At 37.4% G+C, this 23,641-nt stretch overlaps 1 protein-coding gene across 1 annotated transcript; it reads left to right on the forward strand.

The window, feature by feature from the left end:
- Positions 1-155: 155 nt before the first annotated feature.
- LOC106111878 (solute carrier organic anion transporter family member 2A1-like) lies at positions 156-22,522 on the forward strand. The gene is made up of 11 exons (XM_013294059.1): positions 156-450; positions 522-1,255; positions 10,145-10,285; positions 15,423-15,554; positions 15,751-15,915; positions 16,627-16,752; positions 17,121-17,257; positions 18,193-18,323; positions 19,509-19,750; positions 20,532-20,708; positions 21,182-22,522. Exons 1-11 carry the CDS (start codon positions 446-448, stop codon positions 21,397-21,399), a joined length of 2,208 nt encoding a protein of 735 aa, XP_013149513.1. The 5' UTR covers positions 156-445; the 3' UTR covers positions 21,400-22,522.
- Positions 22,523-23,641: the final 1,119 nt, after the last annotated feature.

The raw sequence follows: 23,641 nt of genomic DNA on the forward strand, positions 1-23,641 counted from the left end.
GTTACCGAGGCGAGAGGGAATCTTCCGAGGAGGGCGGCGCGCAGACAGCTTTCGTCGTGTGTAAATGCGTGGCGCACAAAAAACAGCTAGGCGGCCAATAAAAACCCCGTCGGGAGAAGCTGAGGGGCGGGCTGCGGGTGCAGTGCGTCGTGCCGGCGGCTGCACGGTGCAGTCTCTCTGCGCCAGGCTGCCTGCGCGCACGCAGCTCGAACACCCCTTACAAGCCGGCACCGGCCTGCATTCGACCCCCCGAACTATGCCATTCGCTCGCGTCCGATCGATAACTCTACAAGTTTTCGCGATCGTCCACTACTTAAGTCGGTTCGGAGACCGTTATTAGGAAACGGTCGCGACCGACGGAGCTTTGCGTGCGTGTCGTTTCCGCTCGGTTAATTTTGTTTCTAGGGGGTTGTAGTATCTGTCTGTCGCCTAGAGTTCGGTAGCGATGGCGTGAGTGTTTCTAACGAGCCCTATGTTTGTTACATCCTACAGCGAGATGTTGATGTGATTTTTTTCCACAGAGCGGCGGTCGCTGCGACAGTCTCGGACGGGCAGGCGGGCGCCACTGACCCCGCCGTCGAAGAAGGCGCTATGAAAGGAGTCGAGGCGACACCGGAAGAGCAGGAACGGTTAGCGACCGGAAATAACAATGGCTCTTTGGTGTGCAAGCTGCCCGAGCCGGAGGAGCCGGACTCGTGCGCCGCATTTCACTCTACGCGCATCTTTATGCTGGTATTTCTCTCGGGTTGGGTGCTGCAGGGAATGTTCCTCACTTATTTCGTGAGCGTAACGACGACCATAGAGAAGCTGTTTAAAGTAGAATCGAAGACAACGGGCACGTTGCTGGCAGCGACGGAGATCGGTCAGATATGTACGGCGTTGTTTCTGACATACCTAGCGGGGCGGGGGCACCGGCCGCGCTGGATCGCCTGCATGATGCTGGTACTTGCGGTGGGTGTCATCGGTTGCATGATGCCACATATGGCCTACGGCACCGAGCTGCTCGAGGTGCACCTCGACTCTCACACTGCCGGGGCAGGTCCAATCTGCGCGCTCGACAAAAATTCCTCACTCATCAAATGTGACGACGCCCAAGTTCAAAGCACCAAAACACGATCTTCGATCACGGCAGTCGTTATACCGTGGCTATTCATCTGTTTGCTCGTGGTGGGCGTCGGACAAACCGGAATCGCCACCCTGGGCATACCATACGTCGACGATAACGTGGGGAGTAGACAGTCGCCACTATACATGGGTAAGTAGGATTTATATTAATTATATATAAAGAAAAAAAAAACGATAACGAGAATATACCGCGAACACGTTCCGAGCGCAGTCATGTATAAAAATATGTTGCACCAATAAATTCAGTCGGGACTGCACGGAAGAATTGGCATACAATGTTAAGTTTATAAATCATTGATACCGCCTACTGCACGCCTACATACTCTGTGCTTACTGCCCTTTGCTGTACGTAAACGATGCCAGTACAACATACGATCACTGCGATTGTTTCGAATACCACTTTTAACGTTAATATCACCATAAAGAGCATTGGAATAATACTTGGTTTATTTTAAAGAAATTATTTTTTTATGAATTCCCATGTTAAAGGTATTGTACTAAATTACGATTTATTTATTCAATTACTGCACTGCATACAATATGTTTCATTTTTGAGTAAGAGAATCGTAATCACAATAACCTTGGTTACTGTCGCAATATACAAGTCCAAAAACCCTTTGAATGCTTCATATTGTAATAATTTCCGAGAAAATACTAGAAGAATCTAGACATTGCTTAACATTGAGTTCCTAATCAAGCCCAATTGCGAATTCCGGCAGTTGAGTATTAGGTTATTAGGGTTGTCCATGCTCAAAGATTTTTATCTTAGTTTTATGACATTAGTATACAAAGAAGAGTTTTTACTTATATTATCGTAGAGTAACGAAATAATGTGAATTCTTCACAGTCCCAGTTTCTTATCTAAGTAAGGTAATATTTACTTTAACAAATACATTTGTTTGCTCGTTACACGAAGTAAACTATCATATTTTTATGTATGTTAATCTGGTAATGTATTAGAGCAAACAAATACTGTTATAATTATTGGATGTTCTTGGTTATAGTTTCAATATAGATAAATAATCCGCCGGCTTAACTATTCCTATGGACCATAACGATAGTTTTAAATTATATGTCTAAAATTACCAACCTTTGCTACCAAAGCATGATATGCCATAACTAATGTTGTGAATGACGTAATATTAAATAATTAGTAGTAGAGGTCGAACGACCGGTTATTCCTTTTTATAAATATCTGATGGGTATAGATACTTGTGCAGTTTGTTTTGTCTGGGAGGCGTCTATTGGCCGCGCTGTACGCTGCTCGCTGCACACTGTACAGCACAAGCTACACGTACCCTGCACGCTGAGCACTATATACTGAACACTGTAACACTAAACCTTTTACGACTATTGTTCCGTAATTTTTCTTCTTATGAAGCGAAATGCTCCTCATGAAATGAAAAGCTATATAAAGCGTCTTTTGCAGTTATATGAGACCCCGTGACTTTGTCCGTGTAGAATAAAAAAAAACGGTTGAATTGTCTGTTCGCCCAGACTATGCTCTACATTTATGATACATTTTATGGAGATCCGTTCATCTGTTCCGAGACCCTCCATCAAACATCCATCCAAACATACAAACTATCGCATTTATATTATAGATATGCGTTAGTTCGTTGTTTTAAGTTAACATATTACCGAGCTATTTTAAAAGTGAAAATATAAAAAAAAAATTACATACTCGTTTTAACAGTTCACACGGTGGTGGGTAATGTAAAAAAGTCAAAATGTGGTGTGCGTGGGTCGCGACATGTGCGTACGTGAGGGTTGCACAGTAAAGGTGGCACCACACTAGAGTGGCGTGCTAGCGACACCCATTAGCATATCTGCTTCATTATTCTATTATTAATTTGAAATTTTAAAGTTAAGTTGCGTTGTACTAACGTATTTTAAATCTACGCTTTCTACGCTAGCATAAATTTAAAAAATGTTCACTAAGCTTATTTTAGTTACTGTTAATGTTATTGTATCCTTTTAACTAAAGTATACAAAATAATGGTGTGTAAATAGCTTTGTTGATAGACTCGACCTAACTCCAACCAATATTGTGTTGGTATTACGTTGAAGCAGGCACGGAGTCTATTTTAGTCTGTGGACAAAGCAATATTTCTTAACATGAACTGTTATTTAGAAAAAGGTAATTCGTGTACAGACTAGTAATCTTTAAAATAGTTATTTAATACATATTCATGTTTTTTTTTAATTAATAGCTAGTTTTATTTGTTAATTGTCGGAGATTTTAGGTAGGTTTCCTTAATGCCTTTAGATGTTCTTTTGCTTACGTAATTTCCTAAAATTAACTAATAATGCGCAAGTAATTTCAAAGGTAATTCTTCCCCCTTGAATTTATAGTATCTCGAGAGTTTAAATAATTTTATTACTGTAGGAATGTTTTGTTTAAATATATCAATATTTCTATAACACCTGACACAGTTGGTGTAATAGGCCAGTGTTAACTGTTAACTCTTGTTTCACACGAGGGTATAACGACAGAACAATATTTCTATTATTTGCAACGCTGAAGCAGAACCGTACTGTTTTGACACTAAGTTTACGTTCCAATAATAGCCGTACTGCATTGTCTACTACTCTACTATGTCACCGTTAAAGTATTAACTTAGTCGTTTTCTGATACGGTTACATTTTATACGGCTTCCTAACAATGAAAGAAGCCGTCTATACACATTATGTAATTACCGTTATGACTAAAGTCAGAGACAACTAGGTGCATATTTCATTTTTCCAAAGATGCAAAATCTTTGTCAGTTTAGTATCACATAGATGGCGTCATATTAAAACGTTTATTAATAACTAGCTTTCGCCCGCGACTCCGTCTGCGTGGTATTGAAAAAAACAAAAATAATTAACCTATCTGTTCTTCCAGACTATCTTCTACATCTATGCCAAATTTCATCGAAATCTGTTCAGCCGTTTAAGCTACAAACTCTAACAAACATCCATCCATCCATCCATTCATCTAAACTTTCGCATTTATAATATTAGTAAGATTATTAATTTGAGATATTTATTCTAGATTAATTTACTTTTAAGTAGCATTGGAAACTACAAAGCTATAAATATTAACTATGCATGTTTTTCGCATTCCTTTCGTTATCTATGTAGGTCGATCAGATCCGCTTATGTAATTATTTTCTTATTGACTATTTATTGTATGTGTATATATTAATGATATGATTTAATTTGTTGCCCTTAATTAATAATGACGATATATATTGACCTAAATTAGCGCATCACACATACTGTGGATGATAAATCATAACTCGTGATATGGGTCGTTGTTTGTTGACTTACGCGTACTTACGTAATTCATTTTACTTTAAATCCCCTTGAAATCTTATTTTAAACCCCCATAAACGGATGAATTCGACATTTTTAAACACAATAGAATATTACACAGACTTTTCTTAAGTTGTTTCGGCCATTTTCTGCTAGTATTAGAAAATATTCTGGAGTTTATCTTACTAATATTATAAATGGCTGAACGGATCTTGATGAAATTTGGCATAGATGTAGAGAAATTGGAAGAATACGTAGGCTATTTACTTTTTTTTTATTTCTACGCGGACTTAGTCACCTAAAGCTTAAAATATTGTCTATTAAAATTACATAGCAACAATGTAGTAGTTGTAAAACCTGCGTATTATTACCGGAGGAGTAACTGGTATATCCAATTACCTCATACTTTTCTTAGAGAAATTCTAGTTTAACTTTCACTTTCGATTGTCTAGGAGATTTGAAGCGGATCTCAATTATTTTTCGAGGTACCTATACCTCGTACTGTTTCTTTCTATTTTAGTAAATTACTGCACTATTCAAATACTAGCTTATAGGGTGTTTCCCATTGAGCCGATTAATGTGTAGAATCAGCCTAATGAGTTTTTTTGCCAATTGGGCCAGTAATCGGTAGGCCGATTGACTCAACGAGAAACACCCTAAGATGTCGTAGATTTCCATATTAGATAAAACATTTTAAACATAACGAAATTACATTTCTTTCCAGACAGTTCTCCAATTACTTCTAAGCTTTTAACCGCTGGTGTTTTTAATATCCTTTTTCGATAATTTTCTATCTAAAATATTAGAAGTTTACGACACGGGTTAGATTGCCAGTGCATTATGTCGTTGCATGTAACAGCTATTTCAGTGGCTGAGGATTTGTGTCAGTGTGTCGGGACGTCTCCACATACTTGTGGCTCAGTGACATACTTTAATGTATTTAAAATATTATCTTTAATTTTGTACTATCATAGATTCGTGTAATATACAAGTAACATTTTAACCGCTAAATCAATGGCGTTAGACTAATTTACTTGGTACAAGTTTTGGTTTAAGATCGTAGAATATTTTTATATTATCAGTCCTCAAATTCCTGCTTAAAAGTTGTCTGCACCGCTACTCGGGAATCGATCCGGATTTTCCAGACGTCGTGGGCGGCTTGTTTTTTTTTTAAGAAAACTTAATTGCCACGTTTGTCCTCTTTAATTAATTATTACCGTTTATTGAGTGTAATTGGGCAGTTAACTTTCATGTAATGATGTTATGATTTTTTGAGTCAGGCTTTAATGCTTTTTGATGCAACAAAAGTATATGAATAAGCTGGTAAACGAATATTCGTTCCTTGATATAGAGATTAAATATTCATACCTTTTGTTAACGTTTAGTAGATATTGCCATCGCCGAGCGCCATTATCAAATTCTTTTCATAATTAATTATCTGTTTTACTAAATAGGTAAAAAACAAGACATCTAGACAGTCGTTATATATCTAAACAGGTCTGGTTTAGAGTTTTAGATGAATTTTTCCTCAACATGAATCACAAATTCTTTGAAATTTTGTTTTGGGCGTGCGAATTCCGTCCGGCGTTCTACTTTCTTGCACACAAGTTAACAATAGATTAGAATTCAATAGCTTTATTTTGTGTTGGAATAAATCATATAATTAGTAATATACATACAAAACACATGTAATTCATCAGTGGAACTAATTTTGTATGAAATTCTACACTACTCGTACATGAACTACTAACTATATGAAACTTTAGACAGGTTCTACAGAAGACAAATCATTTTTGGCTGATTAATGTAACTTATTGACGGCAAAGCTGATAAAATAGTTCCTAAATCCGCATATCTTTTGAAATTGATTACTTCTACTTCACCAACTTGTCCTTATCCCTACAGAGGGTCGGTACAGTATGTGCTGCTTTTCCATACATTTCTATTAGCTGTCATATTTGATTCTACTTCCTTCTTAAGTAAATCTTCTTTCATATTACATCTACTTCTAGATGTAATTTTTATACTAGTAGATGTATGATAGTTACTTTCCACGTATGTTTTTGTAGGTAATAAGTTGCAGCGTACAATAAATTACGTATGCCGTACCGTGAACGTGGTATTAGCATACGTAATATGCGACAGATTACAGTCGGGCCACGGCGCAGTGCACTTGTGCAAGTTTTTTGCGAGCCTATCGCGTTACAATGTAATCATTTGCTGCGCCACTTGGCGTAGGTCAGTTTCCCAACGGCCATTGCAGATTAGATTACCAGTGACAGATTAGATATTGGGCTTGATGGTATGCGAAGCGGGGATAGAGGTAATTGAATCGATGTTCATTTTAGTTTTCTTGTTCAGTTACGTCTTTACCTTGAAACGCATTAGTTGGAACTAAATATGTCTATTTTATTAAAGTGTTATTGTCGCCTTTTGCTATTTTTATCATTTCCCCTATCTTATCGTACTCCCTTAGGGTTAGTGCACCGGGTTTTCGTCCTCCAAATAACTCTATCGTCCGTCATCTTAGTCACTCCCTTGATCATGTCACCTTTCACGCTATCCATCTCTTTCTAGGTCTACCTCTAGCCTTTTACTGTTTAATTGCTTAAAAAAATAGTTTAACAAAAGAGATGCGTTAATTATTGTTTGCACAGGTGAATTATCAGTAGAGACTTTCATGTATATTCATAAAATTTGTTTGCAAATTAGTCATACTTCCAGAAACTTTAACATGTTTTCAGATCAATGACCGCGACTATGACTTGTCTACCACTTTTATGTTTGAACATATCTAATTTTTTTTTTAACTAGCTGTTGCCCTGGCATTGTCTCTACCATTAAGACAGAGATCATATTTGTAACTATAAAAGTGAAGAGTTAACATTTACAATCAACAACATTTAACATTTAAATTACAAGAGTGTACTTTACTTTTTGCAAAGTAATGGTACGGTAATTTTAAAAACAAATGAGGACCCAAAAACTCTTGTAGTCCTTAGGGTTGTAAGAGTTTGGCCATTAGGTTATTTTATCGACGGGTTAAAAACATAGATGCTTATGCAATTAACGGTTTTAACATAATTATCTATATAAAAATAACAGATGCGTCAGTCACTTTGGACGTACTAATATATAGTACAATGCACCACTGGACACACACGACTGATATGAAAGGCTAGGACTAGGACAGATAACCTTGTCGCGTCCGTTTCTACAAATAAGGTCGCGTATGTCGCAATCACTAATATGTTTAATGCAATTTTATATTAAAAGAGCCGTTTTAGGACTGTCCTACTACAACAAATCTACAAGGTCCCCTTTATTCTGTAGTCATGACTATCTTTTTAAATTATCTTGTCTTTAAGCGTATCTACGGCAAAGGATCTAAAAACTTCGTATACGCATTTACAGAGGCGTTCACTCGTCCTCGCTTTTCCTAATACGGTGACACTCACTAACATCGAATCAATGTTAGTGATGTGAAATTGTTGTACATATTTGTTTAATTTTTATAATCTATTCAATTTTGGATTTAGATTATTCGTTTTATGGAATTTTCTGTTAATCTTTTATGCGCTTTTGATCTATGAATACTCTATTATAACCTCAAAATTATTGATGGCAGTCTAAATAAACTTTCCAAATTATTTGATATATGTTATCATAACAGAGAATAAGTATTGCCGAATCCAACTTTTGTCCCGCTTGTGTGAAAAATATACCGATCAGATATAAAAAAGTAACCCAAGAAGAGAAAATTAAGATTTTACAATCAGATTTTACTACGTTTGTCAAACGTGAAACATAAATTTACATATGTATCGTTTAAATAACATTGCGGAGAACATGTATGTTATTAATAATGTATTCCTTTACAAGATTACCTTCATTCATTTTCTGACAAGAAACATTGATATTAATTCTGAGAATATTTTTGTTAATGTATTTTAACTTCTTTTCTCTGAATGACAGACTTAAAATATTACTTGTTTTATTTCGTTTCGCGGGTTATATTGGAAACATGAATGGATTTAATATTATCTCGCTGGTTGTAAAAGCCGATAACATTTCCGCTCCGTTACCTCTCGGAACATGTTCCAAGATGGCGGTGGATATAATGACGCAATTCGTCATTTTCGACAATCCACACGAGCGTTAATTCGGAGATGCAGCACTTGCGCGCAAGTCATGATGCATCGGAACCGGTAAGGACGGTTATACGCCCGGCCACACTTACAATTTAACTCAACCGACGAGTTATTTTAAACCTTAAGTTAGATTTGATAAAAGTTATATTGTAATGTACTCCATCGCATGTTAGCGTGTAGGTTGCGAGGTGAATAAAAACTTGAATCGAACACCGAGCTTCGTTCGTTTTGAAAAACGATCCTGACGAGACGATTATTTATTACAAAAGCGTATGATGATAGTACATATAGTAGCATATAGTTTATATTCCACGCAGTAAAGAGCACACGACTTCTCAGTTCGGTTTTTTGGCAAGCGTTGCGGTTGATTTCGAGGAAAGATTACATCGGGACCTAAGTACTTGATTGTTTTTCGGTCACTCACCCACCCTGAGTATTTCTTTGTTAAATTTTTATTATAACATGCGATATTATTTCGGAAACTGGGACAGTTGGTTGTCGGGAGAGTGTCATCGACCTTCGATTACCGTCCGGTTTCGTTATCTCCCATGCAGTATGTGCTTCGGACACGAGCTGCGCCGGCGCCGGGCGACTGAGATTGAACGGCTGCCCAGTTACTGCAGCAACATGATACCATGACTGTTAATTGTAGTATGACAAAGTTAACTATTGGAATGTTAAGAGACACAATTACCAATAATTTCTTATGTACGGGCTAATGGCCCTCAATTGGAACTCGCGACGGCCCTCCGCGCCCTCCCACTGGTGAAATTGTCGTCTGTTTTTGTTTTGTTGGTCAAGTTTGTTATTGTAATACAATAAGTATCAAAAACGATTTATAATCATCTGATTTTGTTGTCATTTATTTATCGGGAATAGTAACTTTGAAAGTATGTGAAAAATTAAACGAAACAATTAAGAATGTATAAGAATGTGCTTCCGTTTTTAATTTGTAATTTTAAATTTGACCGTTTAAACAATTTTACAGCGACAGCTTTAATTTTAAATTGTATTCTGAAGTTCACAGTACATTACAAAATTAAAATTCCTTTTAAGCGGCGGTTCCACTTCAGCTTACGAGTAATTATTAAAATAAGTTGAGAATGATAATTGATGTGATTAAAATACGTTTTTTTTTTAAATTATAAACACGTGTTTTGCCGCAACGACATAATCGTGAGGAATGTTATCAGATCTTATGAAATTCGTTATTTCATAAGATCTGCGAAGAAATAATATTTATTTGATAAAGGTTATAAAAAATGTTTGAAGTTAAGCTGAAACACGTGGTATCAACTACGCAGGATTTAACGTGTCGCAATTGATCGTAATAATTCACCGCCATTCACTCGTCCTTGTCTTTCCTAATCTGATATGAGGCATGTGCAAAAAATTTGGAGAGATCGAGAAAAGTCTAGATTATAATTTTAAAATATATATCCGAGATATCTTGGACATAGTCTACAATAATATAAACGTAGACTAATTGAATTGATGCATATGTTATGTTATTTTTGAAGATTTATTTTATAATAATTGTGTATTAAAACTCTATTCTTTGTTAACAGCGATTACCATTGGCATCAGAGTGATTGGCCCCGCTCTAGGCTTCATGCTGGGCGCTCTCTGTACCAGGGTGTACGTGGACCCATTAGCAGACCCAGGATATGATAACACCGACCCACGATGGGTTGGCGCTTGGTGGCTAGGTGAGTGTTGCTAGTTTAAGATACGAATATGTTTGATTCGGTGGTATGTTGCCGGCATTGAACGTGTTAAACACTGACCACATGAAACAAAGTTGCAGTAGGTTAATGTTTTATGACAGGATGATGTAATGGAGACACCATATGTGCGAATACAATGCAATCTTTGCAATTAACAGGAACTTCGGAGAAGAGAAAATATCAATTTCATAATTTTACTTGACTGTTTTAATGTTTGGATGTTTTGAGTGACTCCAAGTATTTTTATTTTTCTGTTCTTTTTGTCATATCGCAGTTTGTGATGATTGGTATGAGATCAGTTGTTAAAATTAGCTCTAGTTTTAATATATAACGACACCGACTGCAGAATGATTAAACGTTTTTGCGCAGTCATTGCCTCGTGTCAATAATGAAAACAATTTGTTATTTCCAAATTTTATTGTTGTTTTTTTATCTTTTGTTCGATTTAACCTTTTACACAGTAAGTATTTGTCGAATCTGTAAACTATTTATTGAGTTCCTGTCTAGACCGAAGTCCGCGACAGACAAATTGTTTCTGTGCTATGTTTTAGCACAATTGTTAGAAATCCTAACACCGAAGCTTTTTGTAAAATAGCTATGATATACCTCCTTTGCCGATAGTCAATAGATAAAATGTATTTGTAATTTTCTATATAAACTGCAGAATATTAGAAGTAATCAAGTGTTATCTCTTTGTATATCACCGTATATCCAATATATGGTTTAGTTCCTGTAAACTTCTAGAAACTAAAAGTGTCAGGAAATTTTGCACAGTTTGTATTAAAATTTGATTGTAGTAGTCATAAACGTAAATTACTTGACTATTAAACCAAGATTTACACCAGTAAAATACAGTTTAATGTTCTATTAATTAACTTGTTTCTACTTACATAGTTGCGTTAACCTCCCCCCTCATGCATTTCGTTCCACGCAACTTTAGTGCTCGCTACAGGAATACCTGAACGCTATGCCTTTTTTGTGTAAAACGGAACGTAACAAGACGAGAATAATATATGTAAACTCGACAAGTTTATTGACTCTTAAGTTTTATGTGGCTTTATGCTCGTAAATACGTACATTGCAGCGGCGCCGTGTTCATTTGTAAGAAGGGATCGCGGTTGAGTATAAATCAGAGGCGGAGTCGAAAGTTACTTACGAAATGTACACCATTTTATTATTTAACACCGTCGATTAATGTTGCAAAGTTATTATCAACTTTATGAGTAATTTTAACATGTCTTTAAACGGTCAGCACCGTTTAACCGAGAGTTGCCTCGCTTGACATAGTAAGTAACAATGGTGCAAAGCGCCGCTAGGGCAATTTAGCAGCATCGTTGGTTATTATGTACGTTGCGCGGGCGCAGGGCTTCTGTACATCGGCATTCCATCGCGGAACTGCCATCTACCGTTACGTAGCCGTTCGCCTCGATGGATTTGCGCGCGAAATTCGCGAAGAAAGCACACGCGTGACCCGGGTACCGATCGAATGCGTGTGCCGGCCCTCGCCGTGAAATTTGCATTTCAACGACCACAAAGGCACTTCTATTACCCACCGGACACGGTCCTAAGTCCCGCAGCGTCGTCGGCGAAATGCCCGAAGTGGAGGAGCGTCGAGCGTGCTTCGACTGGCAATAAAGAATTCGCAAACACTCATCAAATGGTTTCCGCGTATTTCCTCATTGTGCGACCACTATAAGCTTATGAATGGAGCGCTGAATTTTAATAAATACCTCTACGGATCTTCATTTACTTATACCGAACGTCGTAATAACCGAAATAGATTCAATACGTTCGTATCGTACTTTGTAATCGTTTTTATCTGCATCGAATTAGCAATGAGTGTCGTTTGGCCCATTGGTTTAACTTTATTGATCGATAATTTGTATTGTACGCTCGATTTTATTGCTTATTTTATATTATCCGAGTACATCGCGATCGCGAGTCGAATTGTCGAGCGGAATCGTTTAATTAAACGGCTGCTCGGCGGCGGCACGACAATCTTTTCGGTAACATTAATAACGCCGCGCTGCTCTCCTAGTGACACAGCGCATTGTGTAACACCAAATTGATTCAATGTACGCAGTTATTGAGCAAATAGATCTCGTGCCGCAATATGTAAATCAACCGGCAAACGTTTCCCGCATTCGCTGCCAATCAGAATATATCGCTTCGTGATTATATCTTTTAGCAGGTGACATTGTTTAGTGTAATACTTGCTAATAGTTGAATCGGTTACAACAAATTACTTTATAGCTTGGAGGATAGGCTCACACAGTGGTAGTAATTGTTGATTTGACATTCAAAATGTTGATGCTAAGCATTTTTAAGATACTTACATAGCGAATCTCGGAAGATATTCTTTCACCCATAGAGTCGCGAAATGTAAAACTAGAAACCATAATGTGCCTTACCAAATGAAAGATGTAAGACGTTGAACCAGGACCGCTTGGGAATGACTAGATTCCACCTGTAATATATCGTATTTAAATGGCAACTTGTATTATACGTTCATGCGTAAATATAGTCTTTATAGCAACTGTCACAGAGTCCTACAATGTTCTATGATAAATCTCGTGTTAGACGAGAGAGGTGCAATTTTCTCTTGGCTTTCGCTTTTCGTGCGGCGGTGTGACGCGTGACGCTGCGCCGGCGCATTTGCGTTACATAACGCGGCTTACATCAGGCGTCGCCGCGGCTAAAATAAGCCCGCACCGCTCTATCCGCCGGTCACGGCCAAGGCTGCGGCACGCGCACAATTATGCCGCCCGCCGTCGCCCGTAATGAGGATTTAGTGGGTGGACACTTTTACTTTCGGCCCGGCTTTACTTGATGACCTTTGATACGACACCTCTATGTTGTTTAAACTAATCAGCATACTCGATTTATGAAAACATACCGAATTAAAATATTCAGTGTATTTAAATAGTGTTGTTTTTTGGTGTTATACTAACGAAAAAAAATCCTAAGATAAAGCAATGTTCTTTAAACATTTTCGAGAAGAGAATTTACAGAAACCCTTTCAAGTATTTATGGTCGAATATAATGACCAATAGAGCCGATTAAAGGTTTACTTCTAGTGTGATATGTGCGTGAACTACAGTCTCTATGTAATTCGATGTGTGGCAATTCAATATTGAAAAGTGCGTTATCAATTAAGTTCCTTAACTCGCAATTCGTCCTGTAGACAGCCGCCGGGGCGACAATGGGTCCTTTGTGCGCAATGTAAACAGCTAATAATCGCCATGTAGTGCGTCTAGCGAACGCCCTTGACTGTGCGCCGACCGGGCGACCTTGTGGCCGCGCAAATGTTTTCTGTTTGAATCTATCGCAATAAATGTTTTCGGCTATTCAAGGTCAGTGCGGGGACCACGCGGGCATCGAGACTACTAGTTTTTAGAAGCATCCGCATGTTTCTTGATAAGAAGTTAGTTTTTTAATGTCTTATCGCACTTCCGAAGTTCGTTAGTCAATATCAGTATCAGAAGAGCCAATGATATCCAGTAGTTTAGCCTCTGTAGGGTCTTTAATGGTTATTGCTTACTGACAAAAAAGTAACGACAGACACTATCATATATCCATAAGATACGGGAGCTAAATTCTTAAGCTATGAATTCTTTGTTAATGTTCATTTGTTCCATCATCCATTCGGGGATTTAAAACACAAACTTACTAATAGTAAAATAATGAAGAAACATCTAATTGCATAGTGCTATGTATGATAGTTAATTTTTATCTATCCTAATATTATAAAAAGAAAAGATTTGTACTTTTGTAAATGAAATAATTCAACTACTGCGCCGATTTCGAAAATACCTTTTAAAAGCTACGTTACAGTAACGTAGGCTGTGTTTGTATTTTTTTTAATTTCACTCGGGCGAAGTCGCGAGCAAAAGCTAGTTATCTATAAATAAACTCCGGATATACAATAGGATTCTTCACCTCAGCGCGCCCCCTCGACTCCAGATAATTACTATACACCTTTTCCGATGGTCTGAATAAACAATGCTTGGCTGCTTCCAATGTTAGCCTCGTATTTTATTTGCTCATTAGCATTTTTTTTCGCGAAGCCGATTATAAGAGTTTCTTAGCACGTATTCGCGGACGCTATGTGCTGAATTAATTTGATTCATTATTGTTCAGATAATGGGTAGTAGATAATTTGAGATAACGTATTGTACAAATCTAGGGGCGGTTGAATGTTCACTATGATTAGATGTTAGGAAAACATGTTAGTGATAACATGTGAATGCTCGTGAATTTGATAAGCTAGCGATTATTTACTTAAATTGATTACATAAGTGAAGTAAATAGTTTTAGAGTAACGATTCAATTTTTAAAATAATATGGGTCAAGGAACATCTCTAGCGTTTAGTTCAAAATTACGCGTTCGTTATCTCGTACAGCCTTGTAGGACGGCTTGTCCACGGAGATATTTTCAAATAAGTACGACTTAGGGTCCTTTAAGAAGCGCGCTAACTCTTTCTCATAATCGGCAACGCATTCGTAGTTACTCTGGTATTGCAGATGTCCAGAGTTGATGAGCATCTCGGTGTTACTGTCGCTTGTATGCCGCTTGCTCCTATAAAGAATATTGCGCAATTCTTAGTGCCATTCAATTGAAATTGAGAGATCGGTATTCTAGTTTCCTTTCAAGTTTTATCATTGGATTGTACAAGCGCATGTAAAAGTTTTCCCAAGTCAATATTCACACCGTTATCTTTCAATAACACATCGGGAATAGGCACTACAAGCTTGTTACAACTGAACTCTTGGACATGTATCACAACAAAATTGGCAGTTGAAGTCGTTCAAATCGCACATCGCGCGCTCTTCACGCAATGGTAGCAATCTTCAATTATTACGTCACACATATGTCTATTGACTGTAGACGCTTACGAGATTCGCGTGAGAATTTTCAATAAACATTTCTTTCGACTTCATAGTTATAGCTTTGATTGAATTCATCTTCGTTCCGGATTCTTAAAATGGAAATAAATTATCATTCGGATGTTTCTTCTACAAAACAATACATGAACAAAAATCTATAATGAATGAAGAATGTGTATCCAAAAATTGTATTGTTATGAAGATTTAAGCTTAATTCTATGCATGTTTCCAGGGATGGTGGTGATAGCTGGCTTCGTGGTGATCCTGTCGATCCTGATGTTCTTCTTCCCGCGACAGATCAAGCAGAGCCCGCAGCCGTTGCCCAGGAAGAAGAGCAAAGAGAAGAGCGAGCCATTCTTTAAAGGTAACTATGGTAAACTCAATAAAAGTCAGAACCATGCCCCAAGAAAACTGTGCTCTATAACAAAAAACTATCAGCCTTACAAAGAAACGCAGTATCAAGTTAAACTTAGGGATAAACTGAGTATAAGCAAATATTAGTACTAATGAGGCTGCTAGTTTGTATAATTTTTTAATTCTTAATATTAATTTCGTTACAGATTTCTTCGCGACAATAAAGCGTCAGTTGACTAACGACATCCTAATGTGGCGTACGGCGAGCTCGGTGCTGCATCTGATGCCGATCAGCGGGCTGGTCAGCTTCCTGCCCAAGTACCTGGAGAAGCAGTTCCGGCTGCCGACGCACGACGCCAACCTTGTCTCGGGTGAGGTACTACGATGAACACTGCATCTTGATATACACGTTAACTTTATAGCTTGTTAGATGGCGGTTAAATTTATTGAGGATAGACTGCGTTAAAAACGTATGAAGAAATTCAGAATTATCGTTAATGACTCGATCCCGCGTTGTTTAAGATAAGGACAAATTAGTAATAAAGGTGTCCCAGAGAGAAACGCTATGGAAATGACATATTTCGAAAAAAAAAGTTCGATGTAGCAGGGTGTATAGGGATACGCAAGGAAGGCTATGAGCACTCGCAGATGACCTTGATGTGACAAAAAGATTGAAACAATCTACCTTTTAATATTCTATTTTATATGATGTTTTCTATAAAGTAGAAAGTATGAATGGATTGTGTGAAAGTGGATATGCTTAAGAAGAGAATGGGTTCATATTTGACGGCTGACAGAGATGTATGGAAAAGCATCACATCTGCCGACCTTCCCTAAGCGCACGGGCAAGTTGTAGATGTATTCTATAATCTATACTAATATTGTAAAGTGGAAAGATTTGTATTTTTGTATGTATTCGTTCACGTTATAACTACTGGGGCGATTTCAAACATCCTTACAACGTTAGGTAATTTATCTGTGAGTAACATGGACTATATTTTTTAAAATAATATAATTTGACGCGAGTGAAGTCGCGAGCAACAGCTAGTGTTATATAAGTGTCTTACCGTGTATACTTGCAGGTTTGGGTGGTATCCTGATCATGGGTCTGGGCATCATAACATCGGGTGTGGTGATCCTGAAGCTGGTGCCGACGGCGCGCCAGGTCGCCGCCTGGACTGCTGCCTCCGCCGCAATGTACAGTGCTGGTGAGTGCCACTTAGAGTCGCATTGCAGGTAATATTGGTAGAGCTGGCTTTGACATCTTGTACGAATGGTCCACACAGAAGACAAGCGTGAAATGGGAGCAGTTCCTTATAGTCTGACCTCGGGTACTGCCTGGTTTTAGTTCATTTTTCTTTCCTTGTAAGAGAAGGATGGCAAGGAAATGGATTTGACGGTGGAGACTTATTAGGGGAAATATTCTCTTTTTGTGCGTCTCCTCCGTCGAATAAGGGTTGGTAGGCAATTTCGGTTGTCTATAGGCGGAAGCTTCGTTATTTTGTCGGATTTAGGTGCTTGCTCGTGTGTTACCTTATGACATAAAAGTCAGATATTCTGATTGATTGGTGTACAGGTATGGTGGTGCTGATGTTCGTGAGCTGCCCCGAGGAGAGTTTCCGCATGCTGAGCGAGAGCGGCGTCACCAGCAACCTGTCGTGCAGCGCCGCCTGCAACTGCGACGGCGCGCCCTACAGCCCCGTCTGCGGACAGGTTGCACATATATACATCTATACTATTATAATAAAGCGTAAACACACACTTCTTTGTTGCCTAAGATGTCAGCAATTATAGCATATTTATCAACAATTATTTTTTTAATAAAAAGCCCTAAACTTACGTCACGCTTTAGGCTATATATATTCACGACATTAAACTTAGGGGTAAATATTTTGGATAAAAACCCTAATGTGGGAAAGAGACCATAAGTATGCTGCCAACATCAAGGAAGCAAGATTGCTAACGTTTGTCATGTCATGTCATTTTGACATTTGCTACTGATATTTAGACAAATGTGAACAGTAAAATAACGTTTTTATAATTACATGCGGATGAAGCCGCACGAGAACAGCTAGTACAAGATATATTACATACATGTTTTTTAGTTACGGTCAAATACAGTAAACAAAGTGTTATATAAAATTCGCGGTGTCATTTACCACTTTTAAGTCTACTGTGAATGAAGACAGCCTTTTGCAGTTAACTAACATACAATATTATATCATTTTATAGTTCAAAATAGTAAAGAACGGTCTGTAACATAATGATAATGTAGTTTTTTAATGGTGAAACGATTTATGAAATTGCCTCATTCGTTTTAGATATATTTACATATAAAATTTTAAATAGATTATAGACAAATGTATTATATATACATTTCATTTATCTTTTTCTTTGGATTTGTCTTTATATGTTATACTAGCTGTCGAACGCGACTCCATCCGCGTGTAATTAAAAAAACAAAAGTGAGCTTATGTGTTCTTCCAGACCATCCTCTACATCTATGCCAAATTTTTTTTAAGATCCGTTCAACCGTTTAGGCTACAAACTCTAACATCCATCCATCTAAACTTTCGCATTTATAATATTAGATTGTGTATAATTTCGAACTTAATACAATAATGTATATTTGTTTTTTTTTTGTGTAGGACTCGTTCACGTACGTGTCGGCGTGCCAGGCGGGCTGCGCGGCCGCGCGCCAGCTCGACAACTCCACCTGGCTCTACTACAACTGCTCCTGCATCGAGGACCACGAGCGAGGGGAGAAGGCGATGGCCGTGTGAGTACCCTCCACCTTATGGCCTCTGAAACGATTTATGTTAACATTATAATAATAATAAGGGCCCGATTCAAAAGGCGGTTATTTTAGAAACCGCACGAATAGTGAGGAGGTTCCTGTCTGCCCTGACCACTGGTTGCTTGAGTCATCGGATTCCGCAGCCGGTGGACTTCTATTTTTTATACAATATGTTTTTTTTTTTTTTAATAAAAAATCATGTAAAATACATTATATATAAAAATAAGAAAATAAAGATATGAGGTTATAATAATAATAACAAGCCTCTTTATTTTCATATTTACATAGCGTTTCAAAAATTTAATTTTGTTAGTATTGTTAGTTTCAGACATTATAGTTATCAGTATTGTTGGTCTACTATATAATTTATTTATTTATTTATCTATTTATTTATTTTAAATATGGATTCCTCCTTGGTTAAAGGCCTCCTCCATCTCCTTCCAGCCTTCCCTGTTTTTGCTTGGAGCCAGTCTTTCCTTGTCACTTCCATTAGACCACCGTTTTGTCTACCGACTTTCTTTTTTCCCGCTGGCCCTTTCCATCTTGTAGCTTCTAAAGTCCATCTTTTATCCGTCAACCGTATCAACATTAAGCGCTTATAACTCGGATCCGTGCGTGGCTGTACCCGAGGTGCCGTCAACTCGTATCCGAGCGTCCCGTCAGTAAAGTGTACTTTACAATTACTTTCAATCTTGTTTAAGCACTAAATCTGTTATATGCGCACTGTTGTAACATAAAATGATATATTGTTAAAAGTATTAAATTATGTTTATAGACAGAAAATTTTCATCGTTTACAGTCTTATCGCTGTCAATTAATATTGATATGTAAACTAGTAGAAATTATGCTCCAATATGCGAACTTCTTTATAACTCTACTAGCTTTCGCCCGCAACTTCGTCCGCGTGGAATGCAAAAGAACAAAAAAAAGTAGCCTATATGTTCTTCCAGATTATTTTCTACATCCATGCCAAATTTTATCGAGATCCGTTCAGCAGTTTAGACTACAAACTCTAAACATCCATCCATCCTTTCGCATTTATGATATTAGTAAGATTAGTAAGATAGAGATATAAGAGAAGTACAGGTGTTCGCGTATTGAATTTTTTTAAGTATTAATTGGATAGTTGTATAGGAGTTCGCATATTGAATATAATATATTGTATAGCATCGAGCGCTACGCGATGTTGAACTCGTCGGAGGTGCTGGGTGGAGGTGGAGGCGGAGGCGGAGGCGGTGTGGTGGGAGGCGGAGGCGGAGGCGGAGGCGGGCTGGCGGTGAGCGGGGAGTGCGGCGGGCCGTGCGCGCAGCTGTACGTGTTCGTGGCGATATTCGCCGCCGCCATGTTTATACACGCGACGGGGGAGGTCGGCGCCGTGCTTCTTATTATACGATGCACGGATAAACATGGTATGTATAAAGTTTTAAATAATTGCCTAACAATAGTAAAAAGTGTGTTTTGAACAAAAAGTATTGACAATTAAAAAAATGTTGGTCATAAAAATTCTACTACACTTGTAGTTACATGAAGATCAATTAGTTAATTGAAATTAAGAAAACAAACAAGAAATAAGGCGTCTTTCTAAAAGGGGTATCAGATGATGAAAGAAAGAAAATCACAACAAACATCTGCTTCTTTTAGTCGGATTATGTCGGTTTTTGTGGCTTACTAGCTTTTACCCACGTGGAGTTTAAAAAAAAAAACAAAAGTAGCTTAGATGTTCTTCCAGATCCTCCTCTATGCCAAATTTCATCGAATTCCGTTCAGTAGTTTAGGCTAAAAACTCTTAGAAACGTCCATCAGAACTATTTCGTATTATTACATATTGCCTTTTCCGTGCGGCTTCATCCGCATGAAATTATGAAAATTTTATTTTGTTGTTTATATTTGTCAAATTATCAATAGCAAATGTCAAAATGACATGACATGACAAGTCTTAGCAATCTTACTTCCTTGATGTTGGCAGCAACTTATGGTCTCTTTCCCACATTAGGGTTTTTATCCAAAATATTTACCCCCTAAGTTTAATGGCGTGAAAAATATAGCCTAAAGCATGACGTAAATGTAAATGACGCGTGGCTTTTATTAAAATAGAATTATTAAAAAATATGGTGTAATTGCTGACATCTTAAGCAACAAAGAAGTGTGTGTTTACGTTTTATGTAAATAAATATGAACATTTGCGTGCAGACAAGGCGATGGCGATGGGCGTGATCCAGTTCGCCATCGGCGTGTTCGGCAACGTGCCGTGCCCCATCCTGTTCGGCGCGGCGGTGGACGCGGCCTGCCGCCTGCGCGACGCCGCCTGCGGCCTGCTCGGCGCCTGCGCCTCCTACGACAACGACAGCCTGCGACACCTCTATCTAGGTACGCACGATATTATCGTTACAGCGGTCATCTACTGCGATACTGCGATACTGCCCACTTCCTTCATACTTGAATGACATTGACAGGTGTCATAGTGACAGCACGTGTCATTGATCTAGTGTTGCGCCGATGTTCCGCCACGGTACAGAGTAGTACATATGGTGATGGTATACCGAAGAAGATTTATGTTTTTAAAGTCACTACTATGTCAAATAAGAAACAATACTAATGCTTTGGTGTAACAAAAAATTTACACAACTTTACAATGAAACTGACTATACGTCGTAGATAGCTATGTAACGCACGGATTTAAAAAAAAATAGTACCCAATGTGTTTTCAAACTGTGTTTGACATCTATGCTAAATTTTATCTAGATCCCATCAGCCGTTCAGGCAAACTAACAAACATCCATCTATCTAAAATTACTCATTTATAATGTTAGTAATATAAAATGTGTATTCAATGCTTCCAGGTCTCGCAGCTGGTTTGATGTTCCTCGCATTCATAATGGACATGCTGGTGTGGAGCAAGGCGGGCCGCATCGACATGAATCCCGCGGAGAACGACGCCGCGCCCCTCGCCAGGCCCCACGCGCCCCACGAGCCCCACGAGCCCCACGCGCACGAGCCCCTCGCACCCCACGCGCCCCACGCACTGCACGCGCCCCACGCACCCGACACGCAGCTCTGACGCACGCACTACGAGTCACACTTCTGAACTAATATAACCCTTACACTAAAGGGAATAAGGTCCATTATACCTTGCTACTAAATGCAATTAAAATTGCAGTACTTTTTAATTCTGGCCATAATACGAGTCACATTTATGAATATAATCTTTATACTAAAGGCGATAAGGTCCATTATAGTTTGTTACTAAATCTGGCCATACTATGCCTTTAATGGGTTGTTTGCACGGAGATATTTAATGCTGATCGTTTTAGCTAAATTTTATTAACGTTACTAGGATTTTAGTATTTGTTGTGTGTCTACACCAATTATGTATGAAGATACATAGATTGCAATCTGCAATATATTCGTTATTAAATACCCGATGCGTATAATTTTATACACAATTTAATTTCACCCCTATTGAGTTGTAGGGTTGAAATGCATATGAAATTTAAATATTTTCCTGTAATAAAAAGTAACACAAATGTAATGGCCAGTTTTGAAGACCTTTATTTGAATAGACAAGAAATGAGATCGAAATTTTTTTTTTACATTTTTTTTTCAAGTAGCATTTTTTGCATGTAAATATTCAGTGGTTTTTTAATACCACTTATGCCAAAGTAGTTATTCATCACAACTGTCATCACATATTAATGCATAATACTTTAGTCGATTTTTTTATATTTTTTTTTTAAAAACTATGTTTATGAAATCTATTGCACGTTAGTGCGTTTTATTCTAATGCTTTACATTATTCCAGTCCAGTGATCGACCACTGCGCTAGATTATAACTTAAAGTGACATTCCAGTTATAATCCAGCGATGATCTTGATCGCTGGACTGGTACAATGTAAACCAGATATAAAATTAAAGTCATAATAAACAGGTTTTATAATGCATTTTTAACTTCGGCTTTCTTTACAAGTCGCTTACGAAAAAATGTTTGCATCACAATAGATATAAGGGATGTTAGAATAATATTAAAATAACAATTTTCTGAATCACAAGATATGTTTTAATTTGTTTTAACGTATAAAACATAATAGGTAAACGTAAGATATGTGTCTAAGGGCCTGTCCCACCAAATTTTAAATTGTGTAATAACAATCCAATGTGTAAAATATGTGATGGAAATCGGATTTTTTTCCCTTATCTGACAGTGACGTTTTAAGCTATCTGAGCCTCTATCAGCGAGTGGTGGGACAGGCCCTAAATGTTATATCACTTTATCCCAGGACTGAGTTTATTATAAGGCTGGGCAAGCAATATATTGTTTTAATTTTTCTTTCGTTCATTGGATGTGTTCAGATCTTTTTGCATTTAAGTATAAATCATGTTTTTATATTAAAATAAACCGATAGTTTTATGTCACCGATAAATTTTGAATTCAGTCAGTTTATAATCGAAGTGTTAAAACTTACTAAACTTATCGAGTCACTTTTTCGTTTAAGAAAACAAAGCCTGTAATAAATGAAATATCCTCTTTTTCTATGGGCGGTGGCTTCGCTATTTTGGCGAATTTAGGTTTCATATAAAATAATATCAAAACTTAGATTGTTGACAAAACACGTTTTTGTAAAAAATTGTCAATTAACAGTTTATTAATTTAGTATGATTTAGAATTGCCGAAGTTCGTAATTGTTCGGTGACATAAGTATAACAGTATGCAATAACACCAAAGCTATACAATATATTGCCAGCTCAGTTAGTTTCGGTTATTGCGAATTATATGGCTAGTGATTAGATCTTTATATTAGCTTAGTACAACTTTTTTTTATAACATTTAAAATACAATTGTACATATTAAGGTAATAAAACAAATAATCACATTATATAGGCATTTTTTAGGTAATTTTTAATCTGTTGTATTTTATATTTAATATACAATTTCTTTTTAATTACACTCGAGCTGTACTTGTCATTTTTATTGCATCTTAAAAATTAGTGAAATCATATTGAAATATAAATAAATATTTTTTTGTAATAGCAATATTTTACTATTCAGTTTATGGTCATTTTCGAATCATAAAATAATTTTGACAATTTTGAATTTTTTTTTCGCAATATGGCGCGGTTTTTTATACTCCAGGTGGTTAATTTTATGCAATTTAATGTAGCTGAAGTTTTTTTTTTTTAAAATGGCTTTATGGCTCTTGTGTAATTTATTATTTTTATATCAAAGGCTGGGTCGTGTGTAAAAGAAATTTAGTATTTACGTGGTTTAACGATAGTTTAAGTTTAAACCGGGATCGCATATTTAT

Source organism: Papilio polytes, unplaced genomic scaffold (assembly GCF_000836215.1).
Source record: "Papilio polytes unplaced genomic scaffold, Ppol_1.0 DF824146.1, whole genome shotgun sequence".
Classification (NCBI taxonomy): Eukaryota; Metazoa; Arthropoda; class Insecta; order Lepidoptera; family Papilionidae; genus Papilio; species Papilio polytes.

What these genes read in the sequence shown, in the direction of transcription:
- LOC106111878 (XM_013294059.1), top strand. An exon ending in GAGCGAGCCATTCTTTAAAG is followed by an intron (nt 15,555 to 15,750) that starts GTAACTATGGTA and finishes ATTTCGTTACAG; the next exon opens with ATTTCTTCGCGACAATAAAG. An exon ending in CGCCGCAATGTACAGTGCTG is followed by an intron (nt 16,753 to 17,120) that starts GTGAGTGCCACT and finishes ATTGGTGTACAG; the next exon opens with GTATGGTGGTGCTGATGTTC.